This window comes from Protopterus annectens, chromosome 5.part1 (genome assembly GCF_019279795.1).
Source record: "Protopterus annectens isolate FY-2018-M chromosome 5.part1, PAN1.0, whole genome shotgun sequence".
Lineage (NCBI taxonomy): Eukaryota > Metazoa > Chordata > Ceratodontiformes > Protopteridae > Protopterus > Protopterus annectens.
In genome coordinates, this window is record NC_056736.1 from 351,142,764 (window position 1) to 351,165,211 (window position 22,448).

The window sequence follows — 22,448 nt, forward strand, 5'->3', positions numbered from 1 at the left end:
AATTTTTTACATTTTTTTCCCTAATGGGGTGTGGGGGCAGGATGTGGATGTGTAGGGTGATTAGCTTGTGGTCAGATATGACCAACGAGGAATTGATCTCTGGTGTGGAACACCGGTTGCCCATGTTGGTGATGACCAGGTCTAGGATACTGCTGCCCCTGGTGGGGGTGTGGATAAGTTGATCCAAGGCGCTGGAATTAATGAATTCCAGAAAACGTTGAGCAAAAGAGTTGGTAGTGCTGTGGTTTTGTGTTTGTCACAACTGGGTTTTAGGTTAAGCTTTGACTTAGGTTTTGGTTAAAGGCATGGGACTTGGGTTAGGGCCAGGATTAGATACAGGTTAGTGTCATGCTTTACGTTTATTGCAACTTATCGACTAAACACGCTACAAGAGAAGACTAATTGTAAAGGCAGAAGGTTTCTGGTAAAGTTTCTAGGCAAATAGTTGGCTTTTTTGGGTTTGGGAGTTGAACAAAAAATATTCAAATGAGCAGTTTTATTCAACAAATTATTTGTTTGCTCAGGCATTGTTGAGGTTGTGATATTTATGTCTTGTTTTTATGAACACATTTCATCACAATTTTACAAACAAACTGTGATCTTCTCCAACAGTGCCAGGAAACACGGACACGAAAACTAGCACTTTCATTCACTTTTATTAAATGTGAACTTCCTCAGAAAGAAACTCCACCCTTTCACTTAATTTATACTCAAATTAATCACATGGTTGATTACATCATTAATCACTTTTATAAAAAAAGACATGTATTTTAAAACGTTGTATAAATGAACATATGTCCCTACTAAAAAGATATATAAGTACATTTTTTTTTAAAAATACATGTGCATACATATTTTTTGTAAAATAAAAAATCAATGTTTCATCATCAAAACACATTTCATATTAATGGTTTCATTCAAACTGGGCTTAGTATCTGCCCCAAAATGAAGTTGCCACAAAGATTCTTTACATTCCAATAAGGTTTTAGATCCCCTGTATATGGTGGTTGTCTAACATTATCTATTACAGAAAAAACAAATTTCTTAAAAGTAGGACAAACTAAAGAATGCCTTGCTAAAGCATTAACTTGTTCTTTTTTCTTTATTGCTAATAAGTATTCACTAATCCTTTTTCTTAGATTTCTTCTTGTCATTCCAATATAATAACTTGGGCATGACAGACACTGAGCAACATATGCCATCTCACGGTTACATGTAAAGTAATTCTTACACCAGTAGGTTTTTTATTATGCTTAAAGTAAACAGAGGAGCAGTTGCTAATGTACCTGCATTGCCTACAACTATTACAGGCATAGGGGTCCCTTTTGTTCTAATAAACCCACCTTCATTCTCACTCTTTGTATTGGTTCCACTTTCCAATAAACTTTTGATGTTATAAGTTTTTTTAGGTCTAGGATATTGCTGCCCCTGGTGGGGGTGTGGATAAGTTGATCTAAGGCGCTGGAAATTATGAATTCCAGAAAATGTTGAGCAAAAGAGTTGGTAGTTTGCTCAGGCATTGTTGAGGTTGTGATATTTATGTCTTGGTTTTATGAACACATTTCATCACAATTTTGTTTTATAAACCCTCTATAGTTAGTATATGGAATAGGATGAGAAGTGTTACATTTCACTATCCTATTATAATGAGCATTTTGTATCTTTCCCAAGGACTAAACCAAGTGTGGTAGATCCTTCTTGTTATGAATTCAGTGTAATAGAGATCCACATAGAAACATCACTGTTAGGCATTTCTGATTGTATGTGTTATACTGTTAGGTATTTCTCAGTAGGACTTCTTGTTGCTTTTACACACTGTATCACTGTACCATGGATAAAGGGATGATGCCCTTTTAAGTAGGGCTTTTGTAAAAATGTTTACAATGTTCTTAAAGTTCTTAGAGTAAATCACAGTGGACTTTTCTGTTTTTTTTTTTTTTCAGAAGTAATCTCCCTAGCAGACAAGTCAGTAATTTGTTCCAGAAGTGATCACCACCCCTTTCAGTTTCATTTGCCATGAATTTAATGGTGCTGTTTTATAAAGGCAGACCATTTTTTCTATGATTATGGCTTTGCTTGAATACAGAGGCATGTTGTGTAATGTAGTTTTTTTTGCCTGTGTTTTCTACAGATGATCAGGAATGAAGATGCATGAACAATGTGGTCTTGTGTCAAGGTAATGGTATTCGACTTCTTATTAGAAAATGTGACTTGTAAGGGTTAAGGCAACAGTTTTTTTTTATCACCTTTCCTCAGTAGTGACTAAAAATGAATTAAGTTTCACAGACCTGACCTTGTAGATGTTAAACCCACACTGTGTACTTGCTGCCATTAATAGCCATCAGCTAAATGAATGACCTTGAGCGATATTAGCATTTAATCTAGTCTCGCAAAAAGTATCCTTATGCTAAAATGTAAACAGTAGTTTTAATATAAAATGTAGTCAGTTTCCTCAGAACTTCCTCTGAGATTGAATTACTAATTTTTTCCACAGTTCTAGCTCATTTAAGCCTATCGTGTCTTTTTGTGTTCTTCCATTTAACACCCATAAGCATACCTCTCAACCTGGAAACATCAAAAATCTGGACAAAGGCCCATGAAAAATAGGTACACATCCAGGTGTGATTTAAAGGGACTGGATTTGTTTGCTGGGTCTGTGGAAACCGGACTGGATTTGGGATGCTGCTGATGCTGTAAGAGATGGAACTGGTGATGGTGACAGATGGTGAAGACTTATACACAGCAGAGGGGTGCAACAATTGTGTCAAGCTGCCAAAAGCAAGCCAAGTTTTGGCACTGCAGATCCCATCTTCTTCAGTTCGCCTATTGTCCCTGGGATTTGGTGCCTGCTTGACAATATAGCAGTCACATGCGGACATTATTTTCCAGTGATTTGTTAACTGTATAAGGGGAGTGGGGAAATTGTTGTAGAATGCTTCTGGTCTCATGTCCGATTCTGGCATCTGTGTGTTAGGCCGATAGTTCAATGTATTGTCTACCTTTAACAGAGATACTACGAACATTTGTTACAACCCAACATCTGTTTGTATAAGGTGCTGAGCCACCAGTTAAACCCAAATATTTTAATAATTAAAGGCTATTGTACTCCAAGTACATTAGCTGCAAGACATTGGTGCTTACTTGTGATATTTGCATGTTATCGCTGTTCATATTTCTACCAGTGCTTCAGGCTTTGTAAATGAATCTTACTTTCTTAATCAGGTAGAAAGACTGGTGCATTGTATCAGTTTCATCAGTGATCTTGGTCACTGGAAATGATACACAAATGTTTTACTTTTAAAGAAATTATAAAGGCAGTATAATCACTTCCCTATTTGTAACAGGCACGTTAAAAGTGATAGACATTGCAGATCTAGTAGCCAGATTACTGTATACTTGCAGGCAGTTTGACAGCAGTAAACACTGAGGTTTATGTCAGTAAATAATAAACGATAAAACTGCAACTAGCATTTGGACAGGGACTGTCTCATAGAACATGTCTGGGCTATGGAGTATGACAGGCCCTTTAACACAGAAAGCTTAGTGCACTGTCCTCCTTATGTAAAGATAAGAGCAACAGTCATTTCCTGGTGATGAGCAGGGAACTTCAAAAGCGCAGTTTAACTGATTTAATGTCTATTAGAAGTACTGACCAGAAAAGCTGCACCTTTGTTTTATAACTGCAATTTTATATGCTTCCACAAGATGTCAGAATTGTCTTTCACTAATTCACTGACTTTCCCAACTTTACTAGCAGTATCTTTGCTTTTTCTGTCCTGCTTTCTAGCCAAAAAAAGTCTTTAACAGCCTTATTAGTGTGAAAAGTTTTTTTTTTTTTTAATAATTAACAGTTGTGATTATAGTAGTTGGTTTACAACACCAGCCAGAGGACGAAATTCCACTGTAGTGGCATGAAGGGTCTGTTAGAATATATTTAAATTATGCTCATTAAAGTATAAAAATGAGTGTAAGGAAAGACACATGCAGAAATCCTCAGATTTAAAACCATCTTTTTCATCTAGGTTTTTGTTTAATCATGCTGGCAGAGGCACAGTAACGTTACAAAAAATGCTTTATCAGTTTTAACAAGGATTGCACACCTCAGGAAAAACAGCAGCAACTGTAAAGTCAGTGTTTGTGGCTTACTGACTGAGAAATGTCATTTAAATGCTACTTTGCAGAGTAGCTGATCTAATATGAGAATGCTGGGCTTCCAAAAACAGACATTAAAAGAGTATCACATGAAAAGCTAAAGAAGATGGTTTGGGATTTTAGCAAAAGAGATTATGAGCTGAGTAAAAGGTCAAAGTTGAATTAAGGGACTGTCAGTTCCAGTGGTGTAAAGTTCTGACATTGGCCCAGGAAACCAGAGTTTGTTTAATAGCTTGGACATGTGACAGAGCTGTTAAGAGACGATGGATCATTCACGAGAGGAGCTGGAGCCAGTGTCCACTAACTGGATCCCTCGTAGGAACAGCAACTCTGCAAATTAATAGCCATTAAGGCTTACTAATACATCTGTTGATGGTAGCTTTCAATGTGGTTGCATGGAAATCTGCACTAACATGGGGATGCTGTTGTGTGCCTCTAAAGTGATGTGAATTACACATCTTATTGCTCAAGGGTTGGGTCAGGACCTTTATAAATTTCCTTATGGCTGGGATGCTGGTAAGGGAACAAATGACCCTCGTGGTTGCTCAAATGATGACCCCCCCCCCCCCCCGTACATTTGTTGGTGCCAAATTTCTGGTGTTGAGGAACAAGTGGGCTGTGTCAGATTGGAGACAGGCATGATAGTCTTCAGGCATGTGAGCAAAGCCATATAGAAAACAAAAAAAACATTTAATTATGACACTGTGTAAACTGAAAGAATAAATTAGCTATGGGAATGGCATGGCATGCAAGATACAGCAGAAAGAGGACTGGAAATGAAGGAGGTACAATACAAGTAAGTAAACAGAATATAAAGATGGTAAAGGAGGTTATGTCCTGTAATCCAGGGTGCAAGACTTGATTTCTTGCATCTCTGTTTGTCTATTGTTTGACTCTGAGCAAATCACTTAACCAGACATCATTCCTAGGCTGCCACTGAAACAGGGCTAGTTGTGTACAGTGGGCTTACCCAGTTAAGAAATTAAAAAAAGAGGTGCTAGGAAACTTTCTGCCAAGTGAACAAGGCACAAATACTGTCTCAGTCAATTAATTTGCAGGTGGTTCTTCCCTTTTTTGACAGGTTCATGATCTGGGCTTTAATAATTATATGATCAAGGTACTTATATTTGCTTGTCCATGATGACTTTATGGAGGGCAGGAGTGTGTCCCTACAGTGTCTAGTCCAGCAGTTCTGTAGTAGGGTTTTGCATTTTGGCCAGTCTTTGAAAAGCCATTCCTCAGTGTGAGATTAGAAATTTATGACTGAGAGCTTGGACTGTCCTCCAATCAAACACACTGATACAGTGGCACTGAAGTTCATTTCTTACAAAATGTTCTTTTTTGTAACCATTAACTCTCCCACAAGATCCCCTTAAACCCTTACATTCACCTCCCGTTTTCCTTTTCTAGAGTATAGAACAGTGAAAAAAAGGGACTGTGACCTCCTGGATGTGCAATGGGCATGAGTTTAGGAAAAAGGAGTAAAAGCTCCCTTTTGCTTTGCAAAAGGAAGGACTGGTGGCAGCCTGTCTCTGGGAGGATTGCTAATTGTATCGGTTTATCATTAACTGAGTCACCAATCACTAGGAAATGCTGTGGTCAAATGCCATTTCACTGGGAAAGTGGCTGTTTGCAGTGCTTCAATCAAGAATATCTATACAGGGGACATCTGTCATTATGTCAGAGAGTTAAGTCAAGCTATCTGAACTAGGCACTGATACTCTGTAGTGCTATACATTACAAATATATCTATCTATGTATATATATATATATATATATATATATATATATATATATATATAGTGATATATATATATATATATATATATATATATATATATATACATATAGTGCTATACATTACAGATATATCTATCTATCTATGTGTATATATATATATATATATATATATATATATATATATATATATAGTGCTATACATTACAGATATATCTATCTATGTATATATATATATATATATATATATATATATAGTGCTCTTCAGTACAGATATATTTACCTATCTATGTATATATATATATATATATATATATATATATATATATATATATATATATATAGTGCTATACATTACAGATATATCTATCTATCTATGTATATATATATATATATATATATATATATATATATATATATATATAGTGCTATACATTACAGATATATCTATCTATGTATATATGTATATATATATATATATATATATATATATATATATATATACATATAGTGCTATACATTACAGATATATCTATCTATCTATGTATATATATATATATATATATATATATATATATATATATATATATATATAGTGCTATACATTACAGATATATCTATCTATCTATGTATATATATATATATATATATATATATATATATATATATGTATATAGTGCTATACATTACAGATATATATATATCTATCTATGTATATATATATAAATATATATATATATATATATATATATATATATATATATATATATATATATATATTCACATACACGTATGCATCCCAAACAATTTTACACCTCAGGTATTATTGTAATGGAAATGGGAATGAAAAATTAATTTTTTTCTGTATCAACCTTATGTTTCTCTGCTCACTGAGATGGCTAACATTCTGACCGATTTTATACAAGGTTCTAATTTCTAATGCAACTGTCCTTCTCCTGTGTGTCCCTAAATGGTGTCAGAACCACACAGCTAGCTATTGAGATCATTATCAATGGCTGTGAGGTATTAAAGAGTTATGAACCAAAATTGGTTCTCCTTACTACTTTGCAGCCTTCACTGGAGTCTACATGTATAGTAGGTACTGCTACACTTGAATAGATCACCATCTACTAAGAGAGAAGCAGATTCACCTCTTCAAAATGAGAAACTAGTAATTTGATGTTCTAATCCATCCCCGACTTTCAGCCAACCCTTTTGATGTCTGAGCCACTTACTGAAACCAATATGGCAACAGTCAATTGATGGACAAATTTGAAGAACCTACTAATGTAAGAATCCATAATGTGAAAGTAATGCAGAGGACATGTGGCAAGGTGTACATCCAACTTGCACCATTCACAATGCATTTAAGAATGCTGGCAAATTTGTATCATGCCTACCAACCACTTAAGGTCCAGAATTACGAGTGGTGCTTGCATTGGCTCTTAATTATAATCAGCAGTGCATGTCATAATATCACAGGAAAACCTTCAGGTACAGCTGTAGATCATAGCAGAATAACCATAAGTCAGTCTTTAAGGAGGGGTGATGCCCCCTTAAACCACTTCCCGCTAACCCCATGATTAAAGAAAAAGTGCATTTGTGTAAATAACTTACCGTAGTGGTTGATGTTCAAGCAGATCACCTTGCAACACTGATACCTATTCAACTGTACTGTCCTTGAGCATAATATATATATAATAGAATTGAATGCAGTAGGGGAGCCTTTTAGAAGTGGTTTGTTTAGACAGAGGTTCTCCCTTTTTCTTTTGTAAAATTTCACTTAAGGAGTAGTGATATTAGCCAAATCAAAAGAAGAGCACAGTGTTGCAGGTCCACGGATAATTTATTATATAAAACAGATCCACAAATGAAAGAAAACGTAATTAAAATCCGCAATAGTAGACATCAAAAATGGTTAAGCGCTTTCATCAAATAAATTGACTTCCTCAGAACACAACGACTAATAAAGTTCAGTTTTAAATACATAAATTCTAATTAGTCAGAAATTCAAAATGACCAATCATGTTCAATAACAGCTCCCTCCTCATGAATAAATTTTCCCTCCTCATGAATATGTTAAATACATAATTTCTTAAAAAGAAAATAGCAGTCTTATCATAAAATACACACACATGAATATTTCATTTCAATAAAAAAGTTGTAATAAAGATGTACACTACAATAATCTAAAATGTTACTACACTAAACATGCCTTTTCTTTTAAAACATGCATAATAGAGATATGTTCATTAAGTCCTGGGGGGCAGTCAGCAGCCAGCCGCAGTTGCCACAATAATTCCTTCTTGTACAAAACATTTTGCCAGTCCCCACCCCTGGTTTCAATGGTGACAAATTCTAATATACCAAATTTGTAGGACTGAAAATTACTACAAGTGACACTGCACTAGTATCTTTTTTATTTTTAATATCATACAAATGTTCATATATCCTGTTTTTTAATTTTCTTTCCGTCTTACCTACATAAAAGGAAGAACAAGAGCAGCACTTAGCTATATATACAAGTTTAGTTGAATCACAGTTGCCACTCATTAAAAAAATATAGCTCTTGTTTTGATTGTCAAGAATAATATTATTATCTTTTAAAATATATCTACAATAGGAACATCTACCACAAGGTTTACTACCCCCTCTCTTAACCCTGATGTTGTTCAAGGTGTAATCCTTCTCCAATATTGTCTTGATATTGGGTCCAACCTTGGTGGAAAAAATAGGTTGTTGGCCCAATATACGGTATATTTCAGCATTGGTTCTAAAAATATTCCAATTTTTTATTAGAGTTCCTTTTATGTAAGAATACAGGGGACTGTATTGCACCACACAGGCATGCTGGAAATCAGTTTTTTCATGAACTTGTGTATCTTGACTTGTATCTTGACTAACAGGTTGGGATCCTAACCTACCCACACCAAGCAATGGGGTATACAACTTGCCCCATTTATTTAAAACCTCTTCAAGAATAGGGTCAATAAAGTGTACAGGATACCCTCTTTCTACAAACATCTCCTTTAAATGTTGAAACTCTACTATGACATAATCTTTCCTGGTGGTCATTCTAACAACTCTTATAGCTTGACCCTTAATAATACTCTTTTTCTGATGTATAGGATGATGGCTGGTGTAGTGCAAGTAACTATTACAGAAAGTCTTTTTACGATAAATTTTAGAAATAAAATTATCATGCCCTTTAATGATTACGGTGTCCAAGAAGCTAATTTCTTGGGAATGAAACTGGTAAGTGAACTTTAAATAATCTGTTGTTTGATTCAAGTACTGGACAAACTCACCAATCAATTCAGACCCACCAACCCACACAATAAAAATATCGTCCAGAAAGCGACCATAATATTTAATATTAGAAAGAAAGTTATTATTCTGAAAAATATACTTATATTCCCAACCCAGAAGCACCAAGTTAGCTTACAAGGGTGCACACGCAGCACCCATTGCAACACCTTTTAATTGTTGAAAATATTCCCCTTCAAAGAATAAATAATTATTCTCCAAAATGAGATTCATAAGCTCACATATCAACAGTACTTCATCTGAGCTCAAAAAAGAATGACAAAATAGGACCTCTTCAAAAAGGCACAAACCTTCTGCTTTTGGGATACAAGAAAATAAGTCCTGAACATCTATAGTCAAAAGGACACAGTCCACTGACCATAGTTCTTTCTTAAGCTGTCCCAGAAAATCCCACGAATCTCTTAGAAGATGTGGAAATTTATTCAAGACATGTTTCAATTTCTTATCCACAAAGACCGCCAAATTGTGGGTTTTAGAGCCTGCTGCTGCCACAATAGGTCTAAAAGGTGGTTTATTCAAATTTTTATGTATCTTTGGTATACCGAATATTACAGGAATTTTCGGAAACTTATTCATCAAAAAATCATACTCATCCCTAGTTATTCTCTGATCCATAAGATATTCATATAAGTAGCTATCCAGTCTACTATATGAAATGTGTATTTCATTCCTTGAACATGGAGAATAGCTATCAACCTGGAATAAAATATTTTGCATATCATTAGTGTAATCTTCCCGGTTATACAATACCACCCCTCCACCTTTATCAGGTGTCATAATTCTGATATTTTTGTCCTCCCTCAAGCTAACCAATAATTGTTTCTCCTTGGGGTTCAAATTGGCAAACACCCTTCTTTTTCCCCCCATATTTTGTATAAATCCTCCTTGACCAATTTTTCATATGTTGTAACTAACGGATGTAGTGGGGGGTTAAAGGTTAAAGTAGTGATATTAGCCACAACTTCTTAAATGAAGCACCAGATTGGGTCCCATAACGTGTTGCACCTTGAGAAAATGATCCCTTAACCACACTTTAATTACAGCCTTAACTGTAGGTGATTAGTGGTCACTATAAGTACAGAAGCCCAGATTAGAAAGATGCATGCTAAACTGGAGGCTGCATTACCTCAGGGTGCTGTCTTTTCTCCAGACTAAAGCGATCTTGTAGTAGATATATAGGGTCTATATCAGTTCACCGAAATGGCTGAAGTCTGAACACCATATGTTCGAACTTCTAACCACAAAGTATAAAAACATCGAAGTCTTAGAACAGTGATTTTTTTCCCAGGGAAAGAAATCGCTGTTCCAAGAAACACACACACAATACAAGCACACCAAAAAAAACAGCAATCCACACACAAACACCTAAAATCCTACATCTAACCCTACACTAAACTGTGCATACACTACTATCTATCCACTTACCTTAACCCAAACCCTAACCCTAAGGTCCGTCACTATCACACACTCACCTGACCCGCGCCCTAACCCTAACTCACCTATCCCGCCCTAACTCTAAAGTCTGCCACTATCGCACACCCACCTCACCCACGCCCTAACCCTAACTCACCTAACCCGTGCCGTAACACTAACGTCCATGCAGTGGCACACTTACCTGAACCCGACCCGTAACTTCCCACCACAGTCCTGATAATCGTGAAGCCACAGAAATGACCCACCAAATTCTTTTCCTGGGAAAGAATTCAGTGTTCTGCGGCTTCGTGATAATCAGTGTTCGAACTTCACAGTTCGAACATCAGGTGGTCGATCGGCAGCCGTTTCGATGGACTGATATACACCCGATATATGTACACACGCACACACACACACACACACACACACACACACACACACACACACACACACACATATATATATATAGATCTGTATATAGATAGATAGATAGATATATGTATGTAAGTAGCAAGAATGAGGGAATGCAAAGTGGGGTGAGAAAGTGAAGCCCCCTCTTCAGAATTGTTTGAAAGGTGTAACACTGAGTTTTGCATTTCCCTGTTTTTCTGCCTGAATCAGAGTTTAATATTTCACTGTTGGGAGTTGCTCTTGCGAGTCTCGTACTTCTTACATAGATCCAGCATATTTAGTATTATTCGAACTCAGCTTTCATTGAAGAAGTGTCTTCTTTTTAATGATAGTCTACATATTATAAGCAGGGTGGGATTAGAAGTGTCTTCCTTTAAGTAGCTGCTTTCTTCATATTCTAGAAAAATCAGCAGTGCGATTCAAATTCTTTGGCTTAACAGGATTTTTGCATATAGATGTCCTGTTTCTTTAAACACTTTTTCTGTCTTTCAGTGACAGAAAATAACATTTTCATTTAAGATGCTTCCTCACGTAGATGTACAACATGTAGAATTGGAATTTGATTTGCTTCAAACATTTTGCCGTCTGTAAGGTTTGTACCGCATCATATGATATGCTGCAGTAAAATTATGCAAATACACTGAAAGTTAAAAGAAAACAATGCATTTACTCTTTTAATGTACATAGCAACTAATATTTAAGCCTTACTCTGTTGAAGACGCTTTCATGCTAACAATACCCTTATGCAGATAGAGACTTTTAGGATAACTCTAACCTTATGCAGCTCAGAAAAAAAGAGCATTTGTGGTACCTCATAAGTATTCAAAAGTAGCAAATTTTTTTTTAAGTTTCACATAATGGATGTTCTAATGGAGATAGGCTGGGAAATTATTCTGCAGTTATGAAAATACCATATGTCAAATGGAGCTCAGTGTTTGCTAGTCATTTATTTTCTTGACAAGATGTTAGCCTTGAAAAAATGAGATCACATCTATCAGTGATATGAAATTGTGGTACCCTGCTTATTTACGTTCTCGACAGGAGTGGAGTATTTTTTTCAAAACACATTTCAGACAAAATATGTTCTCTTTCTGTTCTGGCAAAAGCCCTTGATAAGTCCTCATTTGGATTATGAGGCATTTGCTCTCTTAACATTGACTGTTCATGGTTATGTAGATTTTTTATCTTAATTTTGGTGTCAAGTTTGTTTGTGGGTCAAAAGATTTAGACACAATCTGAGTTGTATAATTTTTCTTTCTGGATTCTTCAGAAAGAAAGCTGGCAGTAGAAACTCATCATATGTTTTCAATTGAACTAAATTAGGATGCTTTGTGGTATTAATTTTGATGTCCAGTTTATCTATAGATGGAAAGGGTCAGACTCCATCTAAGTTGCATTACCTTTTTATTATGGACTGCTGTTTGTAGTTTAGAAAGCATAGATTCTAATTTATTTTTAGTTTCCTTTTTTAATATGGCAACAAGTAAAGTGTTCAGTGTGATGTTCAAACCGATCCCAGAATGATCACACATGTAAAAATGCAAATGATAATAACATTAATAAAAAGAATAAAGACAATACTGCTAATATTTGTAATTTACTATAGAAATGACCGTTCTGATAAAAAAAAAATCAGAAAGCTTATAGCATGTACTATTGTTTTGCCCATGTCACAGTTTTTTCTTGCTACTTTGCCTATGTAGGTAACACTAAAGGGACGTATCCAGTGTTGTCATGTGATGAAAGTGGCAGCTGAAATTAACATTGCACTCTTAAGTATCTCTGCTTCAGATTAGAATTAAAAAATGTAAACTGTTTTTTTACAAGAGCTTGAGTCCCGAGCCCTTAAATACCAGTCTCTTGAAGCTAGAGACTCGAGCATTTTGCAGCTTGTGTTGGCTGCAACTGATGGTCAGACTCTAATATGAGTTTATGCAAGCAGCTGCCACACCTTAAAACACATTACTGTAGTTTTAGCAAGGTTAGGGAGTGGGAGTGGAGTTTTAGGATTAGGGAGCAGGAGAGAAGTTTTAGGGTTAGGGAGTATGAAGGGAGTCTTAGGTTTAAGGAGTCGGACCAGGGAGCAAACAAGGAATTTGGTAGAGTGATTGGAGTTTTAGGTTAACTGATGACTCAGGTTAGGAAGTGAGTGGGAGTTTAAGGGTTATAATTAGTGCTCAGGAAGAGTAATACAGTTTTATAGGATCAGGTGTTGAGAGGGCTAAGTATTTATGGCAGGTCAGGTCAGGGGGAGTTAGAGTACCTGCTTTTTCGATTGACAGCGAACAAGTATATCTTGATCTATAAACACGTGAGCATTTGCAGCAGACTCCTATTTTTCACATCTGATATGGGTCATTACTGTTCAGAAATGTGCATGCTGATTGGACAACCCTATCAGCATGCACTATGTAAATCCAGCATATACCAATAAAAAGAAGTCTAACTGCTTGCATATTGTTGAGTGGCTGGAGTTGTTATTTTAATATGTTTCATTACACCTTGCATAATATATTTTATGAGGGTTAGGGCAAAGCATGAAGAAATTCGGACTTGTTCTGCAAAACTCTGAACTGGTGAGAGGTATAGTTACTGGCAGTATGATCAAATATACTGTTGGGAACCATTCCTCACAGCTGTCCACAATTTTGCAGAACATTCCTAACCTTCCTCATAACATTTTTCTTTTTCTGTTGTATCACTGACAATTGCTGCCAGTGAATAATGTCAAACATTAGTATTTTATAATTCTGAAAAGTAGCGAAAGAGATAGAACAAATCACTAGGTAGATCCTTTCTTGTCTGTCTCCTGTTTTACAGTGCACTGATGTACTGTGCAGTCATATGGACATGTGTCATATGCATGCGCAGTATATCAGAAGGAAACAAGTGGGCTAGGATGCTGAACTTATAGCTGCACTTCATTTCAGCTCTCTTACCTCAATACAATTCCTGACAGGAATTTTACAAAATAATATTTAATTTGAAGAAGTATTTATTACTAACTTATGTCTAATAACTCTGAGCATCTATAAGAAAAATTTTATTGTCAGAACTTGAATAATTCCTGTCACATTAATTACTGGAAAATCAGCACCAATATCAGCTTTACCGCATGAGTCATCTAAGGAATACAGCACAAGACTCTTCTCTCAAAAAAGACCTGCAATCTCTCATTACAAATATACAGGAACTTACAATAAAAATCGACAAGATGGACAATAAAATAGATACTTTTAAAGAAAAGTGCTCACAACAACTGGAACAGCTTCAAGAATTTTTACACAGCAGAAAGGACAGATATCACTTATTGAACAGTCTTTAAGTGACATTGACACTAGAGTCCAAATAGAAGAACAACAAACTGAATTCTTACTTCAACAGAACACATATTTACTAGAAAATCTTGATGATATGGAAACTTGAACAAGAAGAAATAATCTTAGAATATATGGTCTACCAGAAAAATCTGAAGGGGACAATACGATAAACTTTCTTACCACCTGGATACCAGATGTAACAAAAATACCTGAAGCTCTTTCATATGGTATAGAATGTGCGCATAGATCACTAGCAGCTTCTGGAAATGCTTCTTCTCCGGGTAAGAACAAGCCGAGATCTGTAATTGTGAGACTTTTTTTCTACACAAGACAAAGATCTTATATTAAGAAATGCTTGGGCAAATTCTCCCATCAAATACAATGATTCATTAACAAGATTTGACAATGATTATTGTACAAAGGTGGTTTCAGAAAGAAAAGAATTTCTACCAATAATAAAAACTTTGAAGAAAAAGCAACTGAAAGTCCATATTTTATTCCCAGCAAGACTGAGAATTTTTCTACCAAATGGAATAAAAATCTTTGAAACAGTAGATTCAGCAATAAAATACCTTACCAACAACAACATCCTAACACATGAAGAATCTATGGACTGGACAATAAGTACACCGAAAAGAAATGCTGAAGTAAATAATTGGAAAACTGTTGAGCAAAAGAAAAAAAAAACTAAAGGACAAATAATCTTATATATGTTATACTCTGAAAAAATCTAAATAATAATATAACAACAAAAGAAAAGTTCTTACTGTCTTCAAGTTACACCGAAACAGGTACTGTTTTCAATTGTACTTTGAATGTCAAAATTAGAATAAATTTAAATACATTTATCTCAAATCGCATCAATATACTAAGCATAATTTAAACATTACTCTATTTTTCATTATTATCCATCTATTATTTTCATATTCTTAATCAGAGTAATCAATGCATAATAATGTCCTCAAATATTTATTTATTTATTTGTATATTTATTTATTTATTTTCTCTCTTTGTGTTTTGTTGTTTTTATTTTTCTCTTCTTTTTATAAAGTCTTCATTAACTTATAATACTTTAATCAGTATATGGTTATATTGCTTAATAGGTATAGTAATGGCTGCTATATAATTTATTATCTGTTACATCCCTGACAGCATTACTTTTTATAAGTTAAAAGTGTCCCTGTTTGGATAAACGCTAATGCTGGGCGGAAATGTGTTGCTTTTGAAATGAAGTGTTTCAGTTTAGATGTATTATAAGACTACTTTAAATAATCTTAAAAGATGTTCTGCCTTTGACCCATATGCACATACTGATATAGTCCATTGAAATAATATGTTTTAAATGATATTTTGAGACTATAAGTCAGGTGTGTTGTGGCTCCGGACATCCGGAGTTGAGAGATGCTTGTGACTAGCTTAGATATCCTGTTGTCTTTTATTTTGTAGAGAAATAAGGCATAGCATGTTTAAAATGCAAAGTTTGATAGTTGTGAAGACTACTCCGCAAACTAGAGTGCTCACGTGCACACTACATGAGTTTGTCACGAAGTCAGAGAAGGGAAAATAAAAAAGAAAAAACACATACCTTTTTCCACTTGGTTCTCGAGACAATTTAACAGCCACAAACATCACTAGAAACTCGAGTTACTTATTGCTTGTCGCATTTACTTGTGTACGCCATCCCCTGACTCTTTCTAATTGATATCTAGTCAGGAAATAAGCTAGGTTCATATTTAAAGATACAGGAACCTAAATTCCTTCTAAGGAAATGTAAATAGCATATGAGGTTCATCTAAATATACACAGATATATATTTTTGAACCTTTTTCAGCTTATGACTTCTGATGTCTTCTAGCACCTTGATAGATAAGGACATATATCTGCTTGTCTTTCTGTCAGTTTAGTTTTCCAGACATTTTAGCTATCCCTTACTATGTTTTGTACAGCAGAGTTTAAAGAGCAGAAATTAATCATCAGCAAATAAAATCACTACTGTTTTTACAAATTCTCTAAAGAAACTAGTAAATGTCAAGCAAGGACAGGTTTATTTTAAGGAAAATTGCCATTTGCCACACTGGTGCTCCTACAAAATACTACTAATGTCCTGCTACCAAAATATGCCCTCAAGTGGACAAATGGGATGCAACAAGAAGGTTAAATGTTCATTTAGCAAATCAAGCATTTAAATAACAGTATAATATACTAGATAGAGAAAGTAAAAGCAATAATCATATAAACAACTATAATAAGTAACATAACAACAGAGGATTTAACCCAATGTGTCAATTATACAATATTTATATCCCATATAGGTTTGAACTTTGTCTAAGCATCTGTGTTCTATACACATATTGTATTAAATCCAATTTGAGTAGAAGAGGGAGAGGCTTAGCCCACATCCTAATTTATTACTAATTTACCATGCATTATGAACATACATTGTGGCAGGTACTCAGTGAGCTATCCATCCTTAGATGGCTCATGCTGTTCCCATTTATTTATTTTATTTTATTTTACATTTGTTAACCGGGCTAGTCCAACTGGATACATGTCCATTTTCAGTAGAGACCCGGGGAGAAAAGCTCCAAGTTGCAAGACAGGTGTATAATACATATTAAAAACATATACAATACAGACAACAACATATAATACAAAAAAGAATTGCTACATGACATTAAAAATATAGAGTTAGTCATCTAAAGTATAAAAAATTTACAAATAGCACTGAAAGGAAGATGAATAGAAGTATTCACCTTGATAACTAGAATTCAAGAAAGACAATGTTGGAAATTGATAGAGGTAGAGGTAGTTTACTCATCTGAATAATGACTGCGGCTGTACTCTTCTTATTATATTATCTGGCTGTGGCTTCACCCTTCTTATAATATTACCTGGCTTTTTACATTATCAAGAATGACACAATACTAGTGTATGTGGGTATATCATGTTACTGTTAGTGTAAACAAAAATGCTTGACAATGCAACCATAATTCTCAAACCTTTCTGCAGACAAATGTATAGCATTGTCTAGTAGTTGAGAGCCTAATTGTTCCTGATCAGCAGACCTGTATTTTCATGTTCCAATATGACTACATGAAAAGACGCCAATATTAGTCTGCAAGTTTAGTAAGCAGTAAATTCATCAGGGATTAATTTGAGGGGACACTTATATTATAGCTAAAGCACTTGACCTTTGATAAATGTATCCTCTCAATGATGCATTCTATCTAGTCATTAACTGTAAAACAACTTTTCTGAGAAACATTGGTGTAATGCCAGTTAATTATTTGAATTAAATATTTCTATATACAGTGATAAACAATTACCAGGATAAGTAATACTGTTGCAGTGCATGGATCACCATAGCTATCCCCTGATGTTAGAGGAAAAATAAGCTTCTTAAACACCTTTTTGACGTAATAAAGGTATTACCCCATAGTTTAAATACATTTTGTCTATTTACTGCAAAGTAAGTTAGGAATTTTAACCTGTAACATTTTCATACATAATAGTTTAAATCTTAGCAGCTTCCATTATTTTGATATGTTCTCCAGTATACCTTTTAAATACTATGATGAGAAGCTCCAGATGTTTAATTCTAAACTTTTATTCAGTCATAAGATTAAATTACTGGTGTTAAGTAAGCCAAAATTATATCTCCAGCACTTATTGTCAGCAGATAAACTCACTGGTTAAGTGTCAGTCTAAGCTGTAAGAGTTAATATGTGATATACATAGATGTTTGCTTTGAAAATGTGGTTAAGTGCACTGTAGTTTTACCTCTGTAGTGTTTCTTTTTGATTATACAAAGTCCCTCTGAAAGTTGATAAAAGTGTTAACAACAAAACACTCAATCAAGTAACAACATTATAAGTAGCCTCTTGGATAAGGGAGATGTCTAAATTTTGATCTTGTTCTCTCCAGCCATGGGAATTGTCTTTGAAAAGCTGAAAAATGCAATCAGAGGAACATATTTAATGTCTACTAAAGAAATATTAATATACTTGTACATTGTATTGCATTTCAGTTTATGTTAAACATGAAATATGATGTGGTTTCAGAACTATTCATGTTTTTATTCCAATATAATTTTGTAAATACTAATTTAAACACTGGTTTCGGACTTGAGTTGGCTAAAACATTTACACAACAATGGTATTGTATTATACAGTAATGTCAGTAAATAGTTTTCAACAGATGTATGCAACATACAGTTATAGATTTTAACATGATGTTTATTAATACCCTAAACTATTTTGAAATGATCCGTGGTGGTGGTGCTGTGGCAGCGTTGTCACCTCACAGTAAGACGTTGACCAGTTCGACTCTCAGCTAGAGCGTCTTCTGCGTGGAGATATGCATGAATGGGCGTACCTTTGTTGAAGGTTGTGCATTAGGGCTGGCAACTCAGCATGTAAAAATCAACTGCCAATCTTTAGCGGACCAGAGTTCCGCTGTGGCGACCCCTAACCGGGAAAAGACACAACAACAACTACCTTAATCTAACCTGATTAGAAATAAGAATTATTGAGTAAAGAATATATTTATATATTTTAGCTGATTAGATTATCTTAATATATTATTCAATTATCTTTATTTAAAACTAAGAGGATAAGAGAAACTGATCCAAATATTATTTGTGAGGGTAGAAAGTTTCTTTGGTTAGATTCACTAACCAAACAAAGAGGTATATTACCTCATAGCGATAGGGAATGGTTTTTAAGGTTAAGAATTACAAGTTTGGAAGTTCTTTGTTTTTTTTTATTCTATCACTTTGGTGTCACTCAGAAACATGTAAAAATCATACAAGAAAAACTTTTTGAATTCTGTATCCAAGATGGAACTAAGAATAAACAATATTTACATAAACTCACACATAAAACAAACTCAAAACTAGGAAATGAAATGTTTATCCATAAATGTTAATGGTCTAAATAATAGTATTAAAAGGAGAAGCCTATTCAAGTACATAAACTTACATAAACCACAAATAGTCTTCTTACAAGAGACACACTTATTAGATAGAGATATAAACAACTTAAATATTAATAATTACACAGTACTAATAAACTCCCAATACAAAACAAAAAAAGAGGAGTAGCTATACTACTTCACAACTCAACTACAACACCTAAAATAATTACTACTCATCAAGATACATTAGGTATGTTTTGTCTAGTTTCAGTAGAATTAAATAAGAGAATCTATACATTAGTAAATCTATATTGGATCCCAGGACTAGGATTAAAAACAGTTAAACTGCACTTTGAAGAGATAATTCATTTAACTAAGAGTAGCCTGATATTGGCAGGAGACTTCAACTGTATAATGAATGAAAAATATACAGATTCTAAATCTAAAAGAAGAAAACAACCTATCTCTAAAGCACTATCAAAATTTATAGATACATTGTATTTAAAAGATATAAATGAATTTGCAAAACCAGACTCACTAATCTTCACATTTTATTCTCATAGATATAAAACTAACTCTAGAATTGATAGAATATATGTTGCCAATGACCTAATAACAAAAATTGACAAAGTCAAAATTATAAATTGTCCCTTATCTGATCATAATGCCATAGTCTTTGAGATAGAGTTTACACCATTTTATTCAAATCCCATTACTAGGATACCTTCCTATATCAGAAAATTGACAGATTTCAAATAATTTTATGAAGAAACAATCAAAAACTTTCTAGAAATAAATTACACAGAAGATATTTCAGAAATATATGTCTGGGATTCATTAAAAGCAGTTACATATGGTAAAATATTATCCTGGTACATAAATAAAAGGAAGTTATGGAATAAAGATATGCTAGACTTACAAAACAAAGCAGATAAATTGAAACTGGAAATACAAAAGGGTAATGCTACTCAAGTTCAAGAACTTACACAAATCAATAAGACGTATACATAATTGTTACATCATAAGATTATGATTAACTTAGAAAAGATAAAAATAAACTCATACTCTACTAATTCAGCACACCTGAGACACTTAACTAACAGAACAAAAAAATAATTAAATCTAAGCAAATAAAAGAAATATTTATTCCTAATACTAACAAAAGAGTTACGGAACTAAATGATATTTTAGAAGCATTCAGACTCCAATTTAACATTGATAATTCCATAAACACTCAAGATACACCTACTAAGGATATAAAAAAATACTTAGAAAATAATATTCATATTAAATTAACACAAGAACAAATATACATTTTAAGCAAACCAATCAATATGACAGAATTAAAATCACAAATTAAAAAGCTCAAGACCAATAAAGCACCTGGCCCAGACAATATGCTACCAGAAATGTATAAATTAATACCCAATCAAGCCATATCCTTACTATTAAAAGTATATGATATAGCCAAGAAAGATTTGAACATACCACCCTCTTGGAAATATTCATTGATATTCCCAATTATCAAACCAGATAAAGATGAGAAGCAGTGCTCCTCATATAGGCCAGTATCATTACTCAATATAGACTATAAGATGTTTATGGCTGTATACACAGATAGGATCAAACACTTTCTTCCCTTCTTAATTCACAAGGATCAAACAGGCTTTGTTAAAGGAAGAAACACTTCAGATAATATTAAAAGAATACTAACATTAATAGACTATAGTAAACATAGAGTCCTAGATTTAAATGTAATCTCATTAGATATTAATAAAGCTTTTGATTCGGTTAACTGGAACTTTCTTTCACTAGTTTTAAAAGAATATAACTTTCCTTCTAATTTTAATAATCTTATCCAAATACTATATGAAAAATCTACTCCATATGTTAAACTAGGATCGCATAGATCAGGCCCTATAACAATCAAAAAGGGAACTAAACAAGGTTGCCCTTTATCACCATTGTTATTTTTATTGCTCATAGAACCCTTTGCAAATCAAATCAGATCAAACAGTAACATAAAGGGCATTTGTATTAATAAAATGTTAAACCTTAAAATCCAACTGTTTGCTGATGACATACTATTAACTCTCTCAGATGCAAATGAGTCTTTGAATGCTCTATTTAACTCCATGAATACATTTCAGAATATTTCAGGCTTAAAATTTAATGAAAACAAAACTAAAATTATGCCCTGTAATTGTAAAAAAAAAAATAATATAAACAAAAGATTTTCCAAATATATAGTAACAGAAAGTAAATTATTATATCTGGGAATAAATATACTCAATGAATGAACAGATTCTCTAATATTTAACTATAATAAAATACTAGACAAAATAGAACAAACAATTGGTTACTGGAATAAATATATCTTTTCAACAGCAGACAGATTATATCTTATTAAAATAATCATATTTCCCAAAATATTATACTTAATACAAAATTTTGCATTGCCACCTCCCAAATATATTATTCAAAGATACAATAAACTAATTTTAAATTTTCTATGGTTTCCAAATAAAACCGTATAGCCTTAAATAAACATTTACCAGATTGGGAATTAATTTACCGGATATTGATTTATATATTACCTCATCTGTTATTAAAAACATAACACTATGGTTAAATAATTCATACACACCTATATGGAAACAAGCCCATGAGCAGATTTACATAGAAATCAATTATAATCACATACAAACAACTTAACAGTAATACCATCACCTCTTATATGGATGTTAAAAGATTATTTTTTAGGGAAAAGGAATAATATTAATAGATTGCTATCAAACTATATAATCTCTACACTTTCAGTGTTCAAAACATATATAAACAAAATACCAAATATTAATTCTTGGATTTTTCTTATTTTCCCTATAGCTTTTACACCAAATATTTTAGATACATTCCAAATATCTAAAATAAATATACTTAAAGAAGAAACATTACTCTTTTGGCATCAACTTATAGAGAAAGGGAAAATTCTAGCAAATGAACAGATAATTTATAATTATAATATAAATAAAGACAATTGGTTGTTTTTACAAAATCTAAGGCATTTTCTTATAAATAAAATAGAACAAATGCAACCTTCAGTTAGACATGAAACTCCAAAACTCATTGAATACCTTATTCTTATCACAAAACAGCCTTGTCAGGGTACAGGTT

At 33.5% G+C, this 22,448-nt stretch overlaps 1 protein-coding gene across 6 annotated transcripts in view; it reads left to right on the top strand.

Annotated features, from left to right (window-relative positions):
* The window catches only part of ARAP1 (ArfGAP with RhoGAP domain, ankyrin repeat and PH domain 1), a 2,759,262-nt gene that overhangs the window by 2,694,994 nt on the left and 41,820 nt on the right, over positions 1–22,448 (top strand). For all 6 annotated transcript variants that reach the window (XM_044073028.1, XM_044073030.1, XM_044073029.1 and 3 more), the window contains one exon: positions 2,132–2,176. In XM_044073028.1, coding sequence (XP_043928963.1) covers positions 2,132–2,155 — 24 coding nt within the window. In that variant the 3' untranslated portion in view covers positions 2,156–2,176. The remainder of the gene's footprint in view (positions 1–2,131; positions 2,177–22,448) is intronic.